Here is a 25,359-nt window from a genome sequence, read left to right on the forward strand (position 1 = left end):
ACAATGTTTTTTATTATAGAATAGGATTTTGAAAGTTGCCTTTTTCATTCAAGTGAAACTCTGAGTGATTTTATGATCATTTTTCTTTCAAATTATCACATCTGAAGCAAAAGTCTACAAAGTGTAATATTTCTGTGGAAGCCAGCTTTAGGATAATGGTTAAATAAAATGCTATAATGCTGTGTTGAGGTTTTAACAAACCAGAAATATGTATACTCTGTGTAAATGCCCATTTTATTAAATATTACAAAGAGAACTGATGAATAATTTTTAGTTTCTCCATTCTAAGACAAAACTTTTGCTAATTCAGTTTAGGCTTTACATATATATTAAATGACTTGTATTTTCCCAGATTTAGAAGTAGTCTAGCTATTTTAAGGGAATACTCATCAATGTCAATCTCTAAAAGTGACTCTCCCAGAACAACCAGGTCATGCTGAGAGGATGCCTGTACATTTCTGAATGTGAGGCAAAGGAACCAGGAACTTCTCAACTAGATCATTACATACCATTACATGACAGAACGTGTCCTCAAGACATTTCCCAAGACTCTGCATTGTCATTAGCAGCAAACAATACGGAAGCAACCTTTTGTGGCCATCATCATGTCATTTTCTGTAAACTATGAGGCTGCCCTAAACTGAATTTCCCATTTAGCCTGCATAATACCCTCCAACAACAGTCACTCCCTGTGGAAGTATGATGCAGGCTTAGAATGAGGTGCTGTAGAAGATACTGTTTGTTTAATTTTATTTTCATTTTTAAAGCCTACATTTGTAATCCCTAAGCAATAGTGCATTTGATATTGTTTTGTCCAGAAACAGGCAAGGAACTTTAGGGTACTATAAAAGATATGTGCGTATAAAAGCAAAAAACCAGAATAAAGCCCTAATGTGGGTTGTCAAGATTTAAGTTGATTGTTTACTCAGAGGGTTAACATGTGCTAAAATTACATACTGCAGTTCCTAGCTTCACTGATGAAAACATTCACTGCTTCTATCTTGAAATAAAAAAGCAAAACAGCCTTAACCCTTTGAGGATCATATTAGCAGCAAGTTGCAATCTAAACAGAGAACAAGTATTTCAATCAATTAGGAAATTATTCTTACAAAGATTCTGTGAGCACCCTTTTGTGTTCCACCATCCCAGCATTCACTGCTGGATAGATCAGCTGTAATCACTTCACACAGGTCTGAAGGATTTTCAGAGTCTCAAAGGGTTAAAGCCAAGACTTTTGAGTAAAAGTGTTTTATTAAAAGGGTGAGTTAGGTGAGCGAACAGTCTCGGATGAACTTGGTGAATAGTCTTCCGATTCGGAGTTGAGTTCAGGTGGAGCTTGCTGTGCCTTATAACGTTCCCTCACATCCTGGTTGCGTCTTCGTCGGAAAACCTGCCTCTCCTTATCAAGAGCGGTGGTCTGGCAGGGGCATAAAATAAGAATAAATGAAATTAGGCTGTGTGTGAAATGCAAAGCTAATGAAAACCATGAGTTTTTATGTGGCCTGCAAATACCAGGGATAATAAATGTTCAGACCAGATTAAACCTGTTCTGTCTCAGTCAGGTCTGAAAGGTTGAGCCCACAACATAGCTAAATGCTTTAAAAAGTGCATTTCCCAAACCTTAAGAGGTAGTGTGACATCATCAAGCAGATACAGTACCATATATATGGATGCCATATGTTCTACTTCTGGATGCTATTAATTTCATCCTTTAATAGATTCAAATTTCAAGCCAAATACCAACTGACCTTCCCCCCACCCTTCTCAAAGTATAAATCTGTTTCTACAGGCAAGGCAGAGATGTACACTTGTCTTTGATTTGACCTAATGAAGGCTGATACACACTCACCCATGTTCAAGTCAGTGCAATCGGCTAACAAAGATGGATTGTGATGAAGTTGTCAGACAAGAGAGAAAAACAAACACCGAAGGGAGGTAGCCCAGCTCTTTGACACCTCCTCATGCCACTCAATGGATGTTCTTAGGGAGAACGCTGAAGAGCTCTGACAGAAAGACCCGTTTAGCCTGACCACCCTGTCTCCTCCTGTTAACCAAGGTCTATCGAATTAAATATTTGGCTTGTTTTATCTAGGTCTATCTAGAATATCTAGGAACTGGAAAGAAAAACATTTACTTGATGGGCTTTATTTTTCCATCAGTTTCTTGCCAGAATGCAAGTCTTAGTAAGATGTCTGTAACTTCTAGCCACATCCTTTCTTCTGCTTTTCTGGCATATTTACAAGGTGAAACTGCAACCCAGGTAAGGGCAGCCCAAATCTGACTAACGATTTCAAGGATGGGTCTAGGTTTTGCTTTTTTCTTGATTATGGAGTATTTGACGGCAGTCCCTGAAATCGCTGTAAAATTACAAGTTCAACAGGATGGCCTTGATTCAGCAAGAGCACTTTGACACATAGTTAACTGCCTTCTGAAGCAGGGCTGCCTTCTTAAAACGGCCCATGATTTTTTTGGAAAAAGCAAAACAGGAAAAGGCAGACGGTTAGTATGATGACAAAATGCAAACAAGTATCTGATCATGGCACTGGAGGCGAAGATAACTTCGAGAACTGAATAGGTTTAACTGCTAAGGCTTGTAAAATTTGTCCCTAGCATGAAAATCTCCATTTAAAAGAATGCAGCCAAAAGGTTATTCTGCTTCAAAGGATTTACTGTTTTCTCTTGAGATATACATGACTGATTTCTCTAGAAAATTTACCAGTTATAGTGTGAGCCTCATAGGAGAGCAGAGATGTATTTATAGCCAACATATTTTTGAGAACAAAATAAAAACCAAATCCATCATACTGGTGCAGAATAGCATTATAGCAATCCATGCTCTAACATAATGCAATCAGCATTCAATAATGATGTAACAGAGACAGAAAGATGGACAAGAGTACAGAGCTACTATAGCAAAAGGATTTAGCTAGGCTAAATTGCTGAATTATTATTTTTGTGTCTAGAACCTGCATAGCACTAATTTAAAGGGGTAAAATAATTAACTTCTATAAGTTCATGACTGTATTTTAAATAATAATTGCTACAAAATCCAACATTTCTCATCTGCTGAGAATTTCTTTGTTTACTGCTAATCTTTCGGTTAAGAGCTCTAATTAGTATTTTCAATGCCTCCTACATTTCTTAGCCTTGAACCAATTCAGTTTTTGATTATTTTTTAATGTGAAACAGAAGAATACCTAGATCTTTTACACACAGTGAACATACTGCATACAGTATGTAATTCTGTGTGAAAATCGAAAAGAATGGCATATATTACCATTCTATAAAATACAGATTTCCATTTAAAAGATTTTTTTATGCTTAGAGGAAATAAGCATTTATTTAAAGTTTAAACCACATCACATCATCCTGTGGTAATAGATAGTCTCCTTTAAGAAAGTTAAACATTTCTGGTTGAATAAATAAAAATACTTGTATTAAATTCAAAATTTATTTTTAAATCTTGCTACATGAGAATGGTAAATGTATGTGTAAAAACAGAAGGTATTTTAAATTAGATAAGTTACAGAGAAGAGAATACTCTTGAATAAAAGATTTGTTTTGAAATTTAGCCTAGGATATTACTTTTTTTAAAGGACACAATTCTAAAACTACAAAATTAGTCAGGAAATTAAGTATCAGGACACCTTTTTAAAGATATCTTTAAAAATAAATCCCAAGATACTAGTTTTCTACTATTGTTGCTGAAGGTTTTGGGGCTTTTGTTTAAAAGTATTTGTTTAAATATACATGAAGGCACTTCCTGCCTCAATGATAAAAAACGTTAAGTGAAAAACCCCTGATGATCTCACCTATCCAGCACCTTATGCTGTAGCTTGTAGGACCAAATTTTTCTGGCTTCCTAACCCTTCAGAAAGTTCCTGAGGTATTTTGAGACTGTTTTTCTTTACATTTTTATCCAAAGTCTCCCTTGAATTTGATCTAATTGGTCTTTGTAAAGACATGCTTGTAGACTCAGGGACATTATTGTGGTTACTCTCCTGGGCTGAGAGACATTCAGAGCCTTTCTCACCCAAAGAGCTTACTGAATAAAAATGTATGAAGTTATAGAGAGCCAAAGAAGGGAGTATTTACCTAGTGAAAGCAAAAATACCCAGGTCATATTCTAACGTTTAGTGTTTAACGTGCCAGAACCACAAAACTGGTCACTTCTGGCCACAGACAGAGCACTCACAAGCCTTACAAAACTTGCAAGACCGGGCTTATTCGGCTCAATGTTACAATGATGTTTTGCACTTCCAGTGTGTAATACACTGCCACTCTGCATCCTGCACAAATGCTGGTTTTCATTTAATGAGGTCATGGTTATTTTTTACCTCTAAAGAATTTCAAAATGTGACAGATTAATGCTTTGAAATGCTGGGGAGATGGTAAGATACATTTGAGTATTGACTGCATGTGTTTTGTAAGTGCAATTTTCACCTACCGTACCCTCTTGTGCACATGGGCATATTCCAAAAAGCATCTTTTTCTTTATTATTACTGTTTTTGTAACAAAGGCCTCTTATACACATCGCCTTGGTTTAATAGATGTATTATTTCATCTGCTCTTCAGCTAGGTTGTTTGCCGGCGCATGAACCAGTCCATTATGGATTTCCAGGGCATTTCTACTTTAAGCTACTCTTTCAATAAATAATAAGAGGATCTGAAGTGCACTTATGCTTCACAAGGCTGCAAATCCCAGATTTTCATTATCACATTTTGACATTTTTTTTTCCTGGCTCAAGGTGAGAGTGAGAACTTTGAGCACTATATGATAGTAATGGCAACTAAAATGTAAGGACAGTGTTCTTATTTAAGATATGTGGCTGTCCTCCTACAATCCACATGCGGAAATGTAGAGCTTCTTATCCAGCAGCAGCAAAGTGGATTGCCTCTAACAGTTTGGTGCTGATGGGTCTGAAGCACTTCATTAAGCACTAATGTATTTTGCATCAACATTTAGTAATCCTGACACCCAGTATCAAATGGTTAACAAGCCTTTTTTGGAAATGCATTTAATTTGAAGTAACAGAGCATTATTTTAAAATCATTGTTTCTGTCACCTATATACTAAGGTGCAGTTAGCATTTTCCAGCATTTTGCCATAGGGAGTGTCTTCATCCTGATTTCTGTCTCCTGATGTTGCAGGAACTCCTGAACCATGCAAATTTGTTTTTTATCATGGAAAGTGTTGAACCCTGTGTTTATGAACCGACATTCAAAAACTACAACTGCTTTGATATATATGTTGGACTTGCAGAGGGAAGTCTGCCTTATTTTAGCTGTGGGGTGATATTTTCTGTCAGGTCAGTAATTATTGGATTGAAGTAAGTGCATTTTATGAATGCGAGCAGTGGCTGTTTTTCTTTTCACTTGTCTTAATTTACTGCTGGCCACCAAATATAGATATATATCCATTTCATTAATAAAAGAACATTATTGTGCATTTTGCCTCTTAGCCCATCCATTATTCATACCAGCCAGGAGACTGAACTGGGGATGCAGCTGTTCACGCATTAATCTAAGAAACCCCTTCACTCGCTTTCATTCTGCAGGAGCGTATTTGCAATTTGTTTGCAATTTTTGTGATGCTTTGTTCAGTGTGTGGAATTACATGGACATATGTATTGAAACAATCATATTTTTCTTTCAGTGCATTCTTTTATATACATGTATGTTTAGGCACATATTTAAATGTTCACACCTGGGTAATTTTATCTTATTTCCTTCTGGCTAGTGACCTCAATACATTGAGATACGTAACGGGAGGTTTCCTTACTGTAAAAATGACCATTAAACAATGCTCGTGGCGCAAGCCAGGCAGCCCTTCAGTCTGATTTTTTTAATTTTTTTTCCATGGGTTTTTCATGTTATATATATATATAAATATATATACATATATATATGTGAGTGTGTGTGTGATTGATTTGTGATCCAAGACACTTTTTGGAGAGTACTTCAAACTTAGCAATGCACCTCAGTCCAGGAGTGAAAGACACATGTTATTTTTAGCCCCTCAGGCACAAGCTATAACTAAGTCAAGTTACACAGTGATTTGGAGACGTGCAAATGACCACATCGAGGGGACAAATTAATCGAGTGGATTTGAACCTAGACCTCCAAATACAAAAGACCAGTGCTTTAGCACACCATGTAACTTCTGGCATGAAATTTAGCTAAAATGAAAGTAAAAACAAAAGAAAAAAAAAAAAACAAATCAATTTGATGTATACTTTGTACTGTATTGGTGAGTGAAAACAAAGACAAGTATTCTACACATATAACTGCTGAATTCATATTGCTATATTTAAGTTTGTGTTTACTCCTTGACATCCCCCCTTTTTAGAGACAGGATTCCTCAGCTGGTTTCAATTACACGTGGAAGAGACTTAGTGCCAAGTTGTTTGCACGGGTGAATTTTATTTATAGTTTGTAAATCAGTTGTGGTTTTCTTAGTCAAAGAGCAGGAGAAGAGATTTTAAATGAGTTAGATGTTTGCCTGTTTTTACCAATATTCAGTTTACAGAGGGTTTTACGGTATTAAAAATGGCACTTTACAGATAGCAAGCCTGATTCCCAACTTCCTTGTCCTACTGTCGACATGTCTGGCTGTAACTTTTGACTTGAAAGTGTATTGCATCCACTTGGGACAGGTGTAAGTAACTGGACAGATGCAAAGAAGCGGGAATTAGGAATCAAACACAGAGGATGGGACTATGAGCTTTCAAATGAGCTATTCAGACACTTTTTTAAAGTGTGACAGTGAGAACTGCATTTTTAAAATCCAGTATTTTATTAATTCGGTATTGACTGGATTGATGATTTCATTAAGCATCCAATGTAACTCATCTCCTTGCTATTGTCATGACACAGATAAGATCATTAATGACTTTCCCATACATTTCCTGGGTTTTATTTTGCTTCTTTAGCTTTCTATAGTATCTGTGGATGTATAGAAAATAACATATGCTAACATTTTATACTAATCTTATATATAATGCTACATATACTAATATTTTCTACTAATATTTTACATTAGATACAATCCTCTGGTGCTCCCTTCAGATTCTGAATCAGTCCAGAAAAGGCAGAAAATTCAGGCCGTTCTGTCAGTAGTAGATTAAAATAATGTTAAGATTCAGACATAAACCAGAACCAGTGAGGAAATTCAGGGCTGGAGAAAACATTGGTAAATTATGCAAAGTACTGCCTTCTTCAGCTGCCATTAAGAACAGGTAAAGCAGCTGAAGAAGGTTATGGACCAGACACTGCAACACCTGGGGCTAAAGAGAAGGCTTGAAATACTTTCACTCTTAATATTCTGGCTTAGTTACTAGCAAGCCAAAAAATTGGAGTCACACAAACTGTTAAAAGCCTAGGCTAAGTACATCTTAAAGAAAAGTTCCTTATAAGAAAGTAAATCTATGTTATGATGGACAATGCAGGTGCCATTTGGATTTATTGTGGTCACTGTTACTAAATTCCAGTAGAGGGAAATTATAGGAGATGACTGTATTGACTTAACCCTTTTACAAAGAGATCTATTGGAGAATGGGCTGACTTTGGATAAAAAAAAAAAAAAAAAAAAAAAAAAAAATTATCTCAAACATAGTACCTCTGTTCAGAGATTGGTGATCTCTGCTGTCTTTGACTGGAGTTGACATTGGTAATTTGGAGTGAATTAAGATGTGATTGCACCATGGGCATTACCCACCTGCACCAAGGCTGGCTTTCCTGGCTATCAGGAACACCACCGTTTCACCAGCCTTGGGGCAGTGCAGACTGTGGGGGTTTAACTGTGACCTCCGAGTCTCATCCCCTACTGCCACTGCTTTGGCCTTTTCTGCACTTCTGATGGCAGGGCTGATGTCCCAACAGCATTAGGTGGGCTACTTTTCAAACGTGTATCAGTCTGGGGTCCAAACAATTTTACTGATTTGGCCCCTGTGTTTTTCCTGTTCCTCATATTCAAGGAACACTGTAAGATTTTCCAGGCATTATATCTCATACCTGCTACAACAACTATTACTGTACATAGGGTTTGTTGTACTTTACTACCTCAAAAAAATCAGGTCACTTTTGCACATATTATCCTACTGAAAGGGAATAAAACAAAATGCAGAATGAGTGCTTAGAAAATTAGGACTTTGAGGCCCTTTGAATAGAAAAGTCTTTTAGGCAGAGAAAGGAAAAGGTTTTCTGGTTGATGGGAGGAAATCATGCCATTTAAAACAATATTTTAGAAGACTGCTATAAACTAGGGATGAAAACGATGAAAGGAGTGGAAAAGAAAGGAATAGTTTAACACTAACAAAGGAAGCATTACATTTTCCTTGGGATCTGCTTTCATTTTTCTCTGTACTTGTGAATACAGGTTAATTTTCATGGGCCTATGATAAATTAACTGTTTTATAGGTGGGAATTGATGAACATTTTCATGTGCTTTGCATTTGCGCTACTAAAAAGTAAACACTCGCTACATCGAAATGGTTTTATTTAGACTGAAATGTTGGTCACTACGGCAGTTGCTTGTTTCCTGGAGATGAAAGCGGACCAAACACGGGGCAGTGCTTGTTCCGAGGTACCCCCCTGTTATAGCATTTCCTAATTAAGCATCTACACCTAGGAGCCCTGCTCTCCCAATTTGCCTTTCCACACTAGGTGCCCTGTTTAGAAAGCACTAATTACAAACATTGTTGTTACTGCCCCCAGCTGGAAAACAGAGCAGTTTATGTATGAATAAGAGAGATTATCGCCCATCTGCTCCAGCCCATTATTCTGGGATGTGTCATTTTGTATGCTGATGGCAGCCATTACTAGTGCTTTAGTCAAATGGCCTTTTTTTTTTTTTTTTTTTATAGCGTTTATTTATTTACGTTGCAGAATTAGAATCTTTCCCCCTGCCTCCTCAAAATGCATATGGTTTGTTTCAAAATCTGGGCTATGCAGTTAAACTGAGTCAAGGCCAATCTGAAAGGAGATGCTCGCTTTTATCACAGGCTCCTGTTTCTGGTGGTCTGCTCCCCCTGAAGCTGAGGTTTTAAAAGATCCAAACATCGTGTATAGCAAACAGAAAGACAGATTTCTTTCTTTCTTTTTTTTTTTTTTTTTTTTTTTTTTTTTTCTTTTTGGTAAAACAAAAATAGTAAAGCAGAGGAGTGTGGGCTGATCACAGATAGCAATTAAAGTCCAGGAAGATAAATAAAGCTCATGTGAGCTTTCCCCTGTTTTACAGAGGAGGTATTAAATTTGCAACTATTTGATAAAGTCCTGCTTCGCACAAAATGCCATCTTTCCTTCGTAAGCAGAAAATAAAAATTCCTCTAATGCTATCAAACCCACACTCAGCTAAAGCTGGGCACTCAGGCCCCACTCCCTGTTTCCTCAAAAGCAAAAAGCACAGACGCTGTGCTGCCGTCTCCCGGCTGTGTTAAGTGGCTGAAACCTGCGAAGCGCGATGCCAAGTGATAAGATAGACCAAGCAGGTTTTCCTACGTCCTCACAGGTAGCGACAGGTTTATAACCACCAACGCAAGTGTGATAGGCTGGAATTACAGGGACTGCTGCACACTTGAGCACTTGCAGCGAAAGTGTTTCTCAATTCTTGCTAGCCAGTGTCCAGCTCATGTATGCAAACTACTTTTCTACTTTTTGCCTGAAAAACAGGATTATTTTTGTTTTTTGTTTCCCCAGAACATCCATATTAGAACCTACTTAAACCTCAGTGTGCACTCAGGGAACTGCTAGGATTTGTGGAAAACGTTCTGTAGCCCAATCCGTGCACTCAGTGAAATGACCTAGGGTGGGAGTTTTACTTTACTGGAAACACTTGCAGTGATCATCTCTGCCGGTTTGCTGATGCGGTTAATTTGCTGAGTTTTCCAAATACCTCACAGATGAGTTTTTGAAGGTTTCATCACTGCAGTGTTAGAAAACGCAAGTTTCGCAAGAAACTTGTAAAAATTTCCCCAGCTATTAAAACGCGGGTCTTTTGTGAGTAATAAGAAGGAAAACAGCCAGCAAATAACCACTTGATGGAAATTCCAGGGCTCGGGATTGATTGAGGAGGTGTGTGGGCCTCGTGTGGACTATCAGACCTGGATCCCTCCTTGCCCCCACTCCAGAATAACCGCGTCCCACCCTGAGCCCCGTTTTATCATACAGGTTAGGCCAGCTAACGACAACCCTGGCACAGTTACACAATGAAGAAAAATATATTCAAAAGACTCATGCAATATTTAAAAAAATCAAATCAAAATAAATAGGTATCAGAAGGGTTTTAAAAAGAAAAGAGAAAGAATGCATTATTAGAAACACAAGCTTACCAGCACATACAATGCATTGTATTTCATTGAACTTGGGAGAGTTTCTATGGCCCGCGTTATGTAAATGCATTGTTCAATCTAAGGTAAGGATTGTGTTTAGTGGGTTTAAAATGACAGTATATAGCTCCTCATCTTGCATGGAAAAAGAGGAAAATATATGCTGAGAGCCTGTTGCTGCTCCGTGTGTTTCAAAACAGGAGCACAGGGGAAGCAGATGCCTTAACAAGCAATAGGGAGGGGGAGGGTGCGTATTTCAGCATATCTAGTCCATTTTCTATATACACTGTCCTTTTAACTATAGGGGAAATTGATACTGAGCATGTGCGATGAAGAGAAAGCTGGTGATGTGGGTGTGAGGGATGGGTGAAGAAAGGGAATGAGGGGGTGTGGCATCTCAATCAAGATTAAAACGAAACTGATAAAGCAGCATATGGACCGGATAACAAATCAAAAAGCATGTTTATCCACTGAAGGAACTGGTTAATGGAGACTGCCAGCACGTTGCCATGGAAACACTGACTGTTGGCGCTGCACCATCTCATACCTTATCCAATACATTCCTGGTTGTTGGTAGTAGTCCAAAGACCCTGATCTCTTGATGGTAAACCCGTGGTCCAGCTGAGCAGAGAGAAACGGGGCAACTCAGTGGATCGACATTAGGCTAAAGAATTCAGACTCCAGAGCAAGCTGTTCCTTATTTAGTGCATATTCACTGTTTTCACTTTCAGAAGGCACTTATCTAACATCCTAAAGCTATGTACCGGAGACGAGAAAGAAAAAAAAAAAAGTAAAGAAATAAAAGAAAATGATACTAACTCTAGATTCAGTCTTGCTAAATTAGAAGCCAATTTATTCAAACTAAAATGGAGTTCGTGAAATAGGTTACTTAATGCATAATGCATTCATTTAAAAGTCTGACAAATATCTTGTTACCTCCAAAGACAGAAGTGCCCTTTTAAGTTGCACATACCAGTAATGGAAAATTATCTTTTGCAATTAAACTGAGAGGTTTAATAATTTGAAAAAAAATGCAGTGCAACCATCACAAGGAGCAGGCTAGACAGACTACACAAGGCTTAAATTAGACTGCTTCATAATCATGGAATGTGTAAAGATGAAAAGAATCAGGTTTTGATACCCCATCAATCATGGTAATTCATTTCTAAAAATGCGTTAACCTTGGAGAGCAGGACTACTCAGAGCCATGAATAACATTGTTTATCATTTCAGCTTACACCTCATGCTCAAAAAAGATAACAGTACAAAACTATTTGGTTTAAAATTGCACCAATTAAAGTAAAAATGGAAATGAACTTAACATTGTGTCCAGGAAAGTGTGATATTACTTAAAGAACACAGATCTTTTAAGTTTAGTTTATCATTATCAGAATCAAGTGCATAGGAACAAAGAAACTGTGTTGTTTTCTCTGTGCTGCACTAGCAAACAGTGGAGACATCATTTAGCCGAGTTAAATAAAATTTTAGGGGAAAATATCTTGAGGGGTACACTCTGCCAGCTTCAAAATTGTTAGTTGTGATGATTTTCACATTTTGCCCTATGGAGAGAAAAGGCCATTTTGTGCTTCAATAAGAGCGTGGCATATATTTCCAATACTGATGACAGTTTCTAATTCTAAATTCAGAAAAGCAGTTCAACACATTCCCAGTTACCAACCACTTCAAGGGTAGCTAGGAGCTAACTGCAGATTTAATTTTTTTCTTGATGACTCCCCTGCAAGTGTAGAATTTAATAATTTATTCCATTTTGTTAAAACAATGCCGCTTTCATCTTATTTAGAATTATTTAAAGGACGTTTCCTGTTTAAAACCATGAAAACCTTGTACCTAATTTTCTGTTGGCTTAACTACACTGGTCTGCTATTGCCATCTACTGGCTTCCTTGTATGCTGCACATAAAACACACAAAAGCGATGTTTTCTTTAAAAGCAGATCAAAAATATTGTCCTGAAATCGAATAGCTAAAAAGTAATAATAAAGAAAATCGGGAGAGATGCTTCCTAGCTTGAGTTGAAACAATTTCGTCGGTGTGGAAATCCTGGCATGAGAAACCTGACTGTGGACAGTGATCCCAGGACAACGCGGACAATAGATGGGACACAACAGCCGAGGCATGGGCTCATCTTTAAGCCAAGCAAAACTCACAGGCTAAACTTGGCTTCTCTCCCACACCACCCAAGAAATGGCACCGCTAAAAATGCCACTTGGAATTTGTAACTTTATTTTAAAGCTAGCAGAATGCTGGGCAAGGACCATTGGCTTTCCCCTTGCTGGACAGCAGGCAGCAGCCCCGCACCGGTGTCCCCAGAGCAGTAAGGACTCTGCAAGAGGCAGAGAGCTGCACCAACTTTCTGAGCAGCTTTTCTCTTTTACTGTCCTACTCGGTTCCTCTGAGTGTCCAGCTGGAGTTTACTCCCATTGCCAAGACAGAGGCCTCATACAACTTTAACAGAAGATTATCATTAGTCTTTTCCTCTGTCTTAACAATGGCAAAAATACAAGCACAAAAGTGACAACATACAGGCAAAGCTTTAACACTTCAGACAGGAACAAAATTAAACAATGCTCAGTTCATACAAGGAATTACAGCACACCTCTGGATCGCAGAAGCATTCTTATAAAACTATTTTGGCTGTTGGTCACTTTAGTCACTGGAACTAAAGCCCAGAGGGTACAGCCACAGGGTATTGTTCTGCGGCCAAAGAAAAAAAAACGGGATGACATCCTTGGAGAACTGAAGGAAAAAAATCTATCCCCAAATTTTAAAAAGACTATTTAGTAAAAGTCTGGTTTTACTTTTTTACTGTAGTATCTTTTATAAACACCATCACGGAACTACAAAATATGTTCCTATTGGAAAGCTGGGTGAGAAACCAGATCCTGCAAATATTTTGGCACGTGCTTAACAGTAACACGGCCGTTCTGGCACAGACCAGAGGGGCACTAGCCCAGCCCCTTGTCTCCTACAGAGACTGGTAGTCAATGCCTATGACAAGATCTTAAGAACAGGGCAAGTAAAGGGGTCTTTCTCCTACATACTGTCCCATCAGCAAGCAGTGTTTTTTAGGGTCTTGTTAATTCTCTTGCTGTTTTGAAAGCTAGCTCTCCAATTAAAATTTTGCTGGCAAAGCCATGCTGGTTTAAGTGATTTTTTTCCCAACTGACTTAGTTATGTTGGTAGAACCTTTAATGATGTATTGATGTATCAAGAGAAAAGTCTCTTTGCCTGTACAGTTAATTTTGTTTGAGGAATCATCTTCTGCTACGTCAGCAAAGGAACTACTTTGCTAGGCATGCACAACATGTTCATTATGGTAGTTTGTCCAAACTGACAAATCCTTTCAAATGTGGACAAACTTGAAGTCTGGACACATGCATGAGTACTTGTAGGATGTTTCTGCCCTGAATGGTCAGGGACAACTTTTACTGAGGATTAGCACAGCCAGATGTAAGTCTGAACTGAAGGAGTCAATACAATGTGTTTGGGCATTGCAGAAGGAAGCAGTAGTCACAGTAGATGTATGTAAAATACACATGGCTTCAAACTTCCTCCCAGTCAAGGTGACCACAAACACATCTTTAGGAACCTAGGTTTCATTTTATAGTTTTAATTGGTGCATATGATCAATACTGCTTGAGATCTTTGAGGTGTGTTACTTCTTACCACTGAAGCAAACAGGCATATAATATCATACCAGTGTGAGGACAAATTTGAGGACAAGTTAAGAACTAAATACCACATATTAGCGATCTCTGTACAGAAACAGAGCTATGAAACTCAAAATAATGTTATAAAACTCAAAATAATGCTAATATTTATCTTTTATACTGTTAAGTAAGCTATATAAATATATGCACATATTAACACATTTTCACAAACACACACACAGACACAGATGTGTTATATAAGATATAGAAGGCTCCTCTATATATTATATACACAAGCACTCTCTCAAAAGTTACAGTAAACATACAGGCAGGCACAATAAAACAGTATTTTTGTAGAAAATATACTTAGTGCATGTCTTTAATGCTGAACAATACGTTACAGCATCTCTACATACTTTGAAAATTCTAAATGTAGAGTAGTCTTGGTTAATAAGATTTACTCCTATATTTGAGATTGCACAGTTAGAGGAAGATTCCCAAACATAAAACCCTAATGACATGCATGTCAAATGTATATTAACTATGCTTTCAAATTTGTTGTTTCGCTTTTGGCTTTATTTTACTTATTAAATTAGCTTTGTAGAAAATAAAGGTAATTTATTCTTAAAATCAAAACTATCTAGCTTTCTGGAACATTACCAAAACAGTAAAGACATCTATACTTCCCCACCTCTTCCAAGCTTTTAGAAAATAATTGACACAAGCTAATCAAACCACTTTCTGAATTCTGTAAAAATACTCTAAACATTTCTACTTCATAGGCCAAGTTGCAGAATTAATTGTGCCAGAGCATGACGTTCACCCATAGAGATGATCACTAAAAATACTAAACTCTAAAAAAATAAATAAAAGCCATTAAGAATATAATTAAACATAGACATTAGTTTTTTCTGATGTATAATGCTTTGCAGTGGAAAGATTCACTACGGTGCCTTTTTCATTACTCAAGTGTCAAACTGCTGTAAACAATTCCTTGGCAGAGCAACTGGGGCAAAGAAAAAAAAAAAAAAGAGGAGGGTGGGGAAATCAAAAACATAAAGGAGGCGAGGGATGGATGAGGACAGAGGCATCATTTCTCGCTTTTAAGCTTTGAAGTCATTAGCATGGAGGATCTGAGCAGTAATTCTCATGGACAAGCGTGCTGGCAGTCCATTCGAAAGGAACACGGTTTCAGCTAGTCTATACAGAACATACCTGCATTTCAGATGAGCAATGGTTATGTGATGTTTTAGTTGTGGGAGAGTTGTTGCAGTATTATTGCTTAAAAATGAAAATAAATAAATGCTGACTATGTTAGCTGATGACTGAGAAAATCTAGGAAAAGCATGAGGAACAGCTTGCTTCCATGTTGAGGACGTTCAGGGTTGGAGAGAGTAAAGAAAAAATATGAGAGGCACAGCTTGAAAATTTAAGTACTTATACCAAGTAACTTTGAGAGAGTATCCATTTTGCTGCACAAACAGTTCACACCTGTGAGCCAGATTGCATGTGCTGAGCTGACTTTAATTCATGCTGATTTAACTCACCACTGGAGGGGCTGAGCTGAGAAACATGAAAGTGGAAACAGTACAAGAAAGTGTACATGTGCAGTCACACCACCTGCAATTTATGGAAGCTGGGAATGAACACTGAGTAATTTGATATGGGAATGGTTATGTTTAATGTGTCATTTATTTTTAGTGACTATTTGGAGCGTTAACATTACCATGAGTAATAAAGAAAAGCTTACAAACACAGGCAGATGTATCAAAAATGTGAAGGATGTGCATGTTACTATTCAATGGTATTGGTATGAATAATCTCATAATACACTGAATATACTCTGTGCGCATGTATATCTAATACACACGTTCATCTTTCCGGAAAAAATACAAATGTATATGATGTATGCTACACTGAGGATGCCACTGAAACCTCAGTAAAGCTTGGTCAAAAGTTTGGTCAAGCTGGGTTTCAGAAGCTTCGACATATTCTAACCTGGAATTGCAACATGACTGAAGGCAGCAAGGAGCTTCATTAAGTGTTTACCCAACTAAGTCCTCCTGCCTAAAGGGAAGCAGCTTGCATTGGCAGTACAATAAAATGCTGCTTCTCAGCTAAATCTGAAGTGGCCGGACTCGTATCAAATATGAAGGTAGCAGTGAGGCCATCATAGCTCTCTGATGTCTTCAGAGAAGGGAAGCTTAGGCTGCTGTTACAGCAGATTTTGTGTTACAATTTTGAAGTAATTTCCATTTTAAAGTGCTGATGTCTTGCTACAACCTCTGTGTGGCCTCAATTCATGTGATGATTCTGCTGCCAAGTAAAATGTCATGATCTCATAGTTCAAATTGTTGAATCTACATTGCAGTTAGGTCCACTGATCTTCTGGTAAAATGTGGGAGTGTGTGTGCAGTTGTACCTCCTAGGACTGTTAAATAACAATGTGACTCACAAGGAGAATCAATGGAGAAATTGTGCAGAACACCAGTCTAACTACATTTATATTAAATGCTAGAATTATCTAAAGATTAACCCTCTCCACTTTCTTCTGGTGGCATGTCCTAAACACACACTGTTTTGTGGGCACATAAATTTAAGTGTTTTGGCTGTGTATTTCAGATGCTTACTGCTATGACAGAAACTCCAGCTGCTGTGCTGTTCGGTTTAGGGCCTGTGTTGAAATGCTTCTTTATCTTCCCAGCTACTGAGAGCTGATGTTCATTCTCTGGAAGGCCATCATCCTGCAGAGAAATAAAGCAAAATAAAACTTCTGAGAGAAAAGGTGAAACAAAGGAATCGAGAGGTGATTCTGATAGCACCTTTCAATACAGAAAAGTTTAAAAAAGTTTTGTAATGAAATATGGGTCAATCATTGTCTCCATCAATATATCTAAGGTATTTATAAGGTGAACATCATATTATGTCATGAACCAGCCTCTCTCTTCTTCTTTATCCAGTATCTTCCTCTCAAACTTTAGGTAATGTTAATTACTAATAATTGTTAAATATTTTATTATTCTTTCCACCATGTATTAACTACCACTGCCCAGTTATTTTTGATCCATTACTATTTCAAAGCTTCTTAAGCTCAGACCTGTTTATGATTCTGTTTACTTGTCACATAAATTTAAGATAATGACCTCAAAAGTAGAAAGCGCCCAAGAGATTATAGAAACCGAAGGTCCTGTTTTGATAGGACGCAGGAAAGTGTCTCCAAAAGAGACACAAATAAGGTCCTTGTCTTGTCACAAAGGTTACAAACTGGGGGATTATGGGGTTGGGTGAATGTTCCAGCCACAGCATAGTGAGTCCCATGGCGAGGAAATCCAGGCAAGATGGGAGCTGAGACATGCCCTGGCTGAGACCCTCGGCACAGGTGAGTGTGGGACCTCACCAGCACCAGGATGTATCATTGCATACGTCTGCAGGCCAGGTTAGGTGTGGGCTCACGCCTTGCTGTGGCGTTCCCTGCAGACTATGACTGCACTGTGCTAAACCCATAAATAAACAAAGCCACCTCTGCAAATTGAATCTCTGACTGACTGCTAACAAAGGACTGCAATTCCTTCACCCAGTCCCAAGGTAGCAAGCCTGGGATGCTGTGGGGAAAGGACAGACAGAGGTACAGACTGCCTGGGAAAGCAGAGAAGGGCTGGAGCCAGCTGTGGGTGGCCTTTTTTTCCTTGCCGAAAAACACATGTTCTCAACTTGAGCTAACCTGAGGTGAAAGTAGGCACAGAACAGCATGGCCGAGCAGATGCAGACACATGCTCTGCTGTCGTGCACACCAAGTGAGCCGGCTGTGTGCGAGGCCAAGCCCAGAAGCCATGCAGCTGGGCCGGGAGGTGGCTACTCCTGGCTGAGACATCCCGCTTTGCAGAGAAAACCTGTCTATCTGCACCTAGGCATGCCGGCATCCTCGATCCTGAAGCGTAACCCTAGCAGAAAGAAATCTGCAGTTTTGCACAATTCAGCGGGTTGAATTCAAGCCCAAGACAAGAAAGGAGTTTTTTTAGAAATTGCAAGTAAGATCCTTGCGTCTGAAAAAAGTGCAAAAAGCCATCACCCGGTGAGACTTCCCTGCCAGCAGAATATGCATGATTTCAGGCAACAATATGTAGAATAGGCAACAAAATGCAGAATAGGCAGAATATGCAGGATATCAGATCACTGGCCAACCTTAATGGTCATCCCAAGCTGGTATTGCATGGTATTTGTAGCTATTAACAGTTGAAAAAGTTCTTAAATTCCACTTAAGCGAAATTCTAGAAGAATACAGCCAAAGAAGAGACAAGACCAGAACACACGAAGATGACAGGCACTTTTTTTCTGGCTTTGCAGCAATTCTGGGTGCACTTAAAGAGTTACAGAGTTGCTGCAGTAAATCATAAGTTCAGTGAGCATATGGGAATTTTAGGGAGGTTGGTTAGGGTTTGTTATTTATTTAGCTTGGGGAGTTTGTGTTTAGAGATCCCTCACTCACCCCTTAACAAAATGTCTCAGCTGGCAAAATATGGTCAAGTGCACACAGCTGCAAAACACAAAACAAAACAATACAATCCAGTAGCTGATTATTGTCTAGCACCGGGGAGTCTTGGCTTGGTGGTGTATGACCCCTAAAAATAACTTCCTTTCTGCTGACCTTGCCTTTCCCAGAAGAAAGCTAGTCTGTAAAGTGAACTCTTCTTCACTGGGGGGGGGGGGGGGGGGGCGGAGGGGAGGGGGGAGAAATATCATTCTCTTGGCTTTCTTGACATGAAAGCCTGCCAAATGTTCATGTTGTCTTGTCAAAAGACTAAATTATGGAGAAGACAATAGTTACCAAGACTGTGGTAATATTTTATTGGTGAAGCACCACACCCACAGTTCCAGTGCCAATGTACCAGAGACACATGTATGAGCACCAGCTTTTAGAGGAAATATCTTCCAGCTCAGTTTAAGATGCAGCATAGGGATATGTGCGAATTATTCTCCCTTTATTAAATTTTCTTATTACTGTTTTTGCTACCTGATGTTTAGTAGTTATCTTTTTTTTTTTTTTTTTTTTTTTTTTTTTTAATTCCAATGTGCTTTATAAACAAGTTAATATATATTAGCTGGCCCCTGGAATCACTTCAGCCAACAATAGCCAAATTGAGGGCAAGAGATGGCAGCTGTTTAACCACATACAAAACAAATGGCTCTGTAGTTTAAAAGGCAAGAAGTGGAAAAAAACCCATTGGATTCACCAGAACCACCAGGGTAAGTTGTAGAACTGGACAACAGGCTAAACATTGCTGACAAGAATTTCATCAGGTTGCTGTAATGCGAAGGCTGTCAGCCACTAAAGGGGTTAACTGTTCCTTTCCCCTAATTTAACCTTTTGCTATAGGAACTTCTTGCAGTGGGTTAGGATTTCAGCATTTCATCTCAGTTTTAGCAGTCAGAACAAGATCTTTTAAAGATGAATAGTGATTTTTCGTGCTCAACTCTGGGAACTTTAAAGGGTCATGAGCTTCAGAAAATGTTGACTGCTGATGCTCTGAAAGGAGCGCTCTCCTGAGCACATCTAAGAAGTTGAGCAGTCAAAATCTTTTGACAGTCTGAAATCTCTAGTACAGAATTTGAGTTTTCACCTGGACAACGTAAACTGCTTGGGATGTCCACAAAATACCTTTCATGGTCTATTTGTAAGAAATCAAAATAACATTTAAAAAAAAAAAAAAAAGAGGCAGAGGGCCTTGGCATCATTTGAGTAATTAATAAACATTGTTTTCATATTTGCATTGTTCTCTATGGCAGGAGACATTGCAACTCAATGGAAAAAGAAGTGTGAAAAGCTGGAACAAAGTTCAGGATTCACAGACTCCTACTGCCCTGAAGCATTCAGACTGATTTCACAAGCTGGTCACAAAAGCTTTACTTTCCAGGTCTAAAAGCATCAGATGAACAGGTCATTATATAAATACAGCACAGAATTAGAGCAAATAGAAGTGCTGGAAAAGCTTTTGGACTCTGTTTCCTTTAAGGATTACAAAGAAATGTTTCTTTGGGCAGTGTCCTAGGGTGTAACCAAAAGTAGCGCAGCTGCCAAGTAAGAAATGTCTTTTTAAATTAACTTCCTTACAAATGTTCAGCTTATTACTATTTACTGGTTATTCATTTCTTTTGCACACAAATTTCCAAGGCAGACATGGTTAAGGAAATATCTAAAAGCTCCAGTTTCCCTAATTTTCAGGCCAGTGTGTGTGCCATCTTCCTCCTCCAGCAACAACAGACCACATTTTGTATTGATTATTTTAACAGAGAAGGATTTACAGAACACAAACCATACCTTTCAGTATTCACAGCTCAATGCTATATTAGGAAATATTTACTACTTATACTACAAAAAGAGAGTAGGTTTGTCCTGCAACTTGTATAGTATAATTCTGGTTATCAATAGCATCAATGTTTAAAATGCCAGACCTCAAGCTTCCAGCCTCTTATAATTCTTTGATTTTGCAAAGAATTTGAGCAGGTAAAGGAGAGAGCTGAGGTCCCTGTAGGGGAAGTATAAACTGATGGATTTGTTTCCAGGTCTAAGTGTACTGCATAGGAGAGACAAATCCAAATAAACTAAACGGAGGGGGCAAGGAACTGCTGCTGAATTGCATTTAGAATTCAAGATCTCCATCTGTGGCAGTGGCACATAGCCAACAACTTTTCAGGTTCTGGTTTTTTGAATTGAAAACAGCTGGGATATTATTGACATAGGAACTGCTTTACTGGTCTGACTCTGACCATAACAAGTTTTGCAGTTTCCAAGTGAACTCCAGCTATTTTTACAGCAAAAACTGAAACTGAAATGAGGGTTGGCTCCTACTGAAACTGTCAAAGCACATTCCAGGAATCTCAGCAATTTACCAAGTAATCACATAGTAAGCAGCTATAAAGTAGAATGGTTATTTACAATCTACAAAATGGTTTTATATAGTGTAAGCAGTTACAACACTTCTATCAAAGGTTTGATCAAAGAGAGAAAATGTTTCTCAAAATTATCGAAGAAAACACATGCCTGCTTTCCAAGCCAGCTGTCCTATCCAGTACTTTAGCTGCAAGTTTACCACCCTATCAATAGGTTCAAAACTGAAATAAGAAAAGTGAAAGTCCAGTATTTAATGCCATGGAAAAGTATTTAAACAAGTTATCTGGGCAAATGGAGTGTTAGGTGAAAACTCCATGTGCCATTTCTTCTCAGAAAGACAGTATTTTACAAAAGTTGCCGATAATTGCTCGGGTAATTACGACACATAGATTGTAGAGCCTTTTATAAACAGGGATGAGTATATTAATTCTGGGAAGCTGGGAAAATGAGGTATAGGGAGGTTGTGTGACAGACTTGCAGCTGGTCAAGCAGGTGATGGTATGGGGATGCAAGGTCAGATCGGACACCAGTGTATCATTCTGCATCTGTACACAAGTAGGCTGTCCCTGCTAGGCTATCTACTGCATACTTCCCAGACCCACTTCAGGTAAATGTCCTTTTTCATGAAAGCATTTAAGCACCTGTTTCAACTCAGCCATGTTCTTATTTCTCCTGAAGTGAACTAGGATTTTAGTGCCATCTAGTTAATTTTATGCCTAATATTAAGCACTTCCATATGTGATGCCTTGAAATAGGAGCAATGTTCAGAATGTGCTCAAGCACTTTCCTGAACTGGTCCCAGTGCTGGCCCTTCTCATTCCAGAAAAAATATCTGGAGGATACACAAGAGAATTCAAAGGAGGTTTTGATCTGTGTTACGAATTATCATTAGTGTATTGCTGAAGACAAAATACTGTCCAGTCTCAATTGCTAAAAGCAGCAATTGGACAGAAAAAAGAAATTACAGAACTGTTGTGGAATATTTGTTTCACTTATTTATGGACAGAACTGCCATAGGGTTTGATTGCAAAGAAGTATAATCAGCATAAAACTACGAGAAGTGCAGCAGAGCTAGACCAAAGGTGAATCGAACACAGTATCTTATTTCCAACAGTGCATCATAGTCACTGTTTTTGAAACAGTACATTTAATGAAGACAAGTAGATCTTGAACTTTCCCTGGTATATCCTCCAGTTTTTGCCAACTAAGTACTTAAGAACTTTGTGAGCCAAGAATTTTATCCAGACCACCATATTTAATAGGCACCAATGGGCTCATCCTCCAAAAATGTGTCAAACTCCCTTTTGAATCCATTTATACTTGGCCTCTATGGCATCTTCTGGCAAAGGGTTCCACATTATAACTTACTATACAGAACCCAGGAATTTCCCAGGGTGCTTCAGTAACCAGAGCTCAGTTTTGCTTAGTGGAGCTCTGGAGTGTTAAAAGACTTTAGCCCCTGGCCCCTTTCCCTGTCCCTCTCCATCAGCAGGCACTAGCAAGGGCAGGGAGCAGCCCCTCATGTCACCTGTACACTATCACCGTCACGTTACTGGCAAAGAACTGCACCTCTTCTTCTTAATACATCTTGCTAAAACGGCTTCCTAAAAATACATCGTGGTGTGACTGAAGCCAAAAAAGAAAAAAAAAAAAAAAAGGTGTCCAAGGGAAGCATTAACTGTTCCAAAGTATTTTTCAGAAAAAGAGGAAGATTGGTGACCACATCCTTCTGTAATGCAAACAAGTGATGTTTCAGTAACCTCAGCAGCAGTGTGCAGACTGACACTGTGGGTGACTCGGCCTCTCTGCGGATTCTGATCTTTCACTCCCATCTCTTCCTGAGCAGCACTCCAGAAAGCCCCACCAAACCTCCTCCCACGGAAAGAGAGACACACCTCAGTCACCAAAAGTCATTATAAACTGTGACAGAACATTACATCCAAGGACAGCACCTGGCACTAAGGAAAATTAATATTTCAGCTGCTTGAATGTTATCTTAAAAATGAAAAGATTTTTATCAGACATTGCCCTGGATCCTTGCACTCTTCATACACTGCAGAAGTGCTCTGCATGATAACAGCATTCACAATTTAAAAAAAAATGGTTTGGGCAATAAGGAAGCCTCCAAGATTAAAGCATATACTTGGTAAACTCTTAACTGATCACCACTACTCTGGGCTATATGGAGGACACTTTCATAAAAAAAAAAAAAAAAAAAAAAGATTAACATTTGAGGTTACTATATATTTGAATTTTTAGAACAGTGTTTTAGTGAGAAAAAGATTTTGGATGCAACAGCTGAGGGACCAAATAGTATTCCAGGGAGAACTGCACACTCAAACTTGCAACAAACAAAATGAAACATTATTCCTCCCTCCTTTAATTCTTTTCCTCTGCTCATGCTAATTGTATTTCTTTTTACAATCTTCCCCTCTGAATTTGAACTTGGATTTTTTTCAATTTTTCTTTCTTTCTTTACAATTTTTAAGACATATGAAAGCCTGAAATAATTAACAAATATTAAGTAGTGTCCTTGTTTCAACATTAGTTAAAGAGAAATCTCTTTATTCTTGCCAGATTTATCTGTATGCCACCTCATTGACTACCACTTTTATAGCAAATGTCCGGTCATTTAGAGACAAGCCAGGATACCTAACTAGCTATTTCATAGTAACTCCGATTAAATGGATACGGCTGCACATAAATATATGTATATTTCAATGTCAGAAGTTAAATATGATTCTAAAGGTTTCCCTGTTTCATGCTGGATCAAGTAGGCTTAACACTATGGACTGTATTTCAATAGCTGTTAATCATGACTGTCAGATTTTTGAGTCTATCTGATTTTAGGAGAGCAAAATGTGTCACTGAACCTGCAAGCTGATTGTTAGAGGTATAAATTTGTCAAGTGTGGTTGAGATTTGTTGAAAACATGGCCCAAAATATTTCAGAGAAAATGTAGCTGAGCATGCATAAAATAGTGAATACCCCAAGGTACGTGTGATATACTAAACCACCCTGTAACCCAGCTTATTTCCAGTTAAATCTGTGGCATTTTTAGAATGTGCTGGCTCCAAAGGGCATAGCAAGGACTTGACAGAAAAGAGCTCAAAGGTGCCAAATTACAAGCAGCATCTACAAACCTGAAAATACTTACATTAACCCATGGATGCTCAAGAACTTGCAAGGCTGAGAATCGCAGATCTACATCTACTTGAAGCATCATTGTGATAAGTTCCTGAGAAATGGAACACTGTGTCAAATTTAAAGAACAAATCAACATTTAATTCACTAAAGTGCTCTTTACTGATTATGTAAGAGTTCTCAAAGAGAGAGTGAACTATCAACTGCAGAAATATATTGAGATTATTAAAAAAAGGAACAACTATGAACAGCTGAACTTCAAGATGAACTTTTAAATCAATCTAATACTGCCTTGAAAAGCTAGAAGACAGTTCTGAGTTACAGTTCTGTAGCCACTGTTTAAGAGAAAAGTACTTAATACATAACGTACAAAACAGATGGTTGAATGAAATTAGGTTAGCTTCCCATTAAGAAAAAGCAAATTCCTTTGTAGGAAAAAAGCCAGCAAATCTAGAATTTTACTTTAAGCTCTTGTATAAATGACACAGAAGATATTAAAAAAAACCCCACTTAAATCCACTGTTTTTCATCCTCTGATTTCCTCTGCAATTACCTAGTTTTCAACTAGCATGTAAATAAACATATATCTAATTCCACCAGTGAGTGGAGTGCACAGAAAGCAGGATGGCAGTATGACAGCAAATAAAGGAGTATCACCAAAGACCAAAGTTAATAATTCTTAGTGACAAGAAAAATTTAAATTAATAGGCTAATGCTTCAGAACAGGAATTTTAGTCTGAACTACTTGGAAGAAAGAGTTTCACCGCAAAACACCATTGGCAAAGGACTTGCAGAGTTCTTATTAATGATGCTATGAAATAAAGTCTGCTACAACAAAATTATGCGGTTTAGAGGACTTCTTCGAACTCTGTGACTGTATCTCATTCATTAACCTCATCAGTTAACAGGCTAAAATACTAGTCCTGATGAGCCTCCACATATCTGTAAAAGCAGGATAACTCTCCGAAGAATGGAGATTCAGAACATAGAATGCTAATCTCATTACCTGCATCCACCTCCAAATTTCATAATTTTTTTTTTGTTTTTTTAATTAAACACTGTGACACTGAAAGAAACAGGAAGACAGTTTTGCCTGGATTCGTCTTACAGGCTACAGAAGTAAACTGGTAGCAATTAAGCACTTATCTACAAGAGGACCTTGCAAACAGTTTTATGGTTTTGGCCTTTTTTTTTTTTGTAAATACACATACGTGTTCTCTCTCTCTCTCTCTATATATTTATACACATGACGATAGTGAAGGTCAGAAAATCTGTGAGTTAAACTATTGCTCCAATGCACTAATAAGAGTTAAAAAACTTGATCTGCTCTG

The 25,359-nt window shown here is 38.2% G+C and overlaps 1 protein-coding gene across 2 annotated transcripts in view; it reads right to left on the reverse strand.

Moving 5' to 3' along the window:
• Window positions 1-1,252: 1,252 nt before the first annotated feature.
• The window catches only part of DCLK1 (doublecortin like kinase 1), a 244,361-nt gene continuing 220,254 nt past the window's right edge, over window positions 1,253-25,359 (reverse strand). The window contains exons 14-17 of one of the 2 annotated variants that reach the window (XM_086481888.1): window positions 24,042-24,122; window positions 16,626-16,739; window positions 10,874-10,947; window positions 1,360-1,417 (exon numbers count right to left, since the gene is read on the reverse strand). In XM_086481888.1, the coding sequence (XP_086338014.1) occupies window positions 1,360-1,417; window positions 10,874-10,947; window positions 16,626-16,739; window positions 24,042-24,122 (327 nt within the window). Of the gene's footprint in view, window positions 1,418-10,873; window positions 10,948-16,625; window positions 16,740-24,041; window positions 24,123-25,359 lie in introns of both variants that reach the window. The other variant, XM_086481887.1, reaches the window with a different exon arrangement.

The sequence above is a fragment of the Leptosomus discolor genome, chromosome 1, assembly GCF_034619465.1.
Source record: "Leptosomus discolor isolate bLepDis1 chromosome 1, bLepDis1.hap2, whole genome shotgun sequence".
In the NCBI taxonomy this organism is placed as follows: Eukaryota; Metazoa; Chordata; class Aves; order Leptosomiformes; family Leptosomidae; genus Leptosomus; species Leptosomus discolor.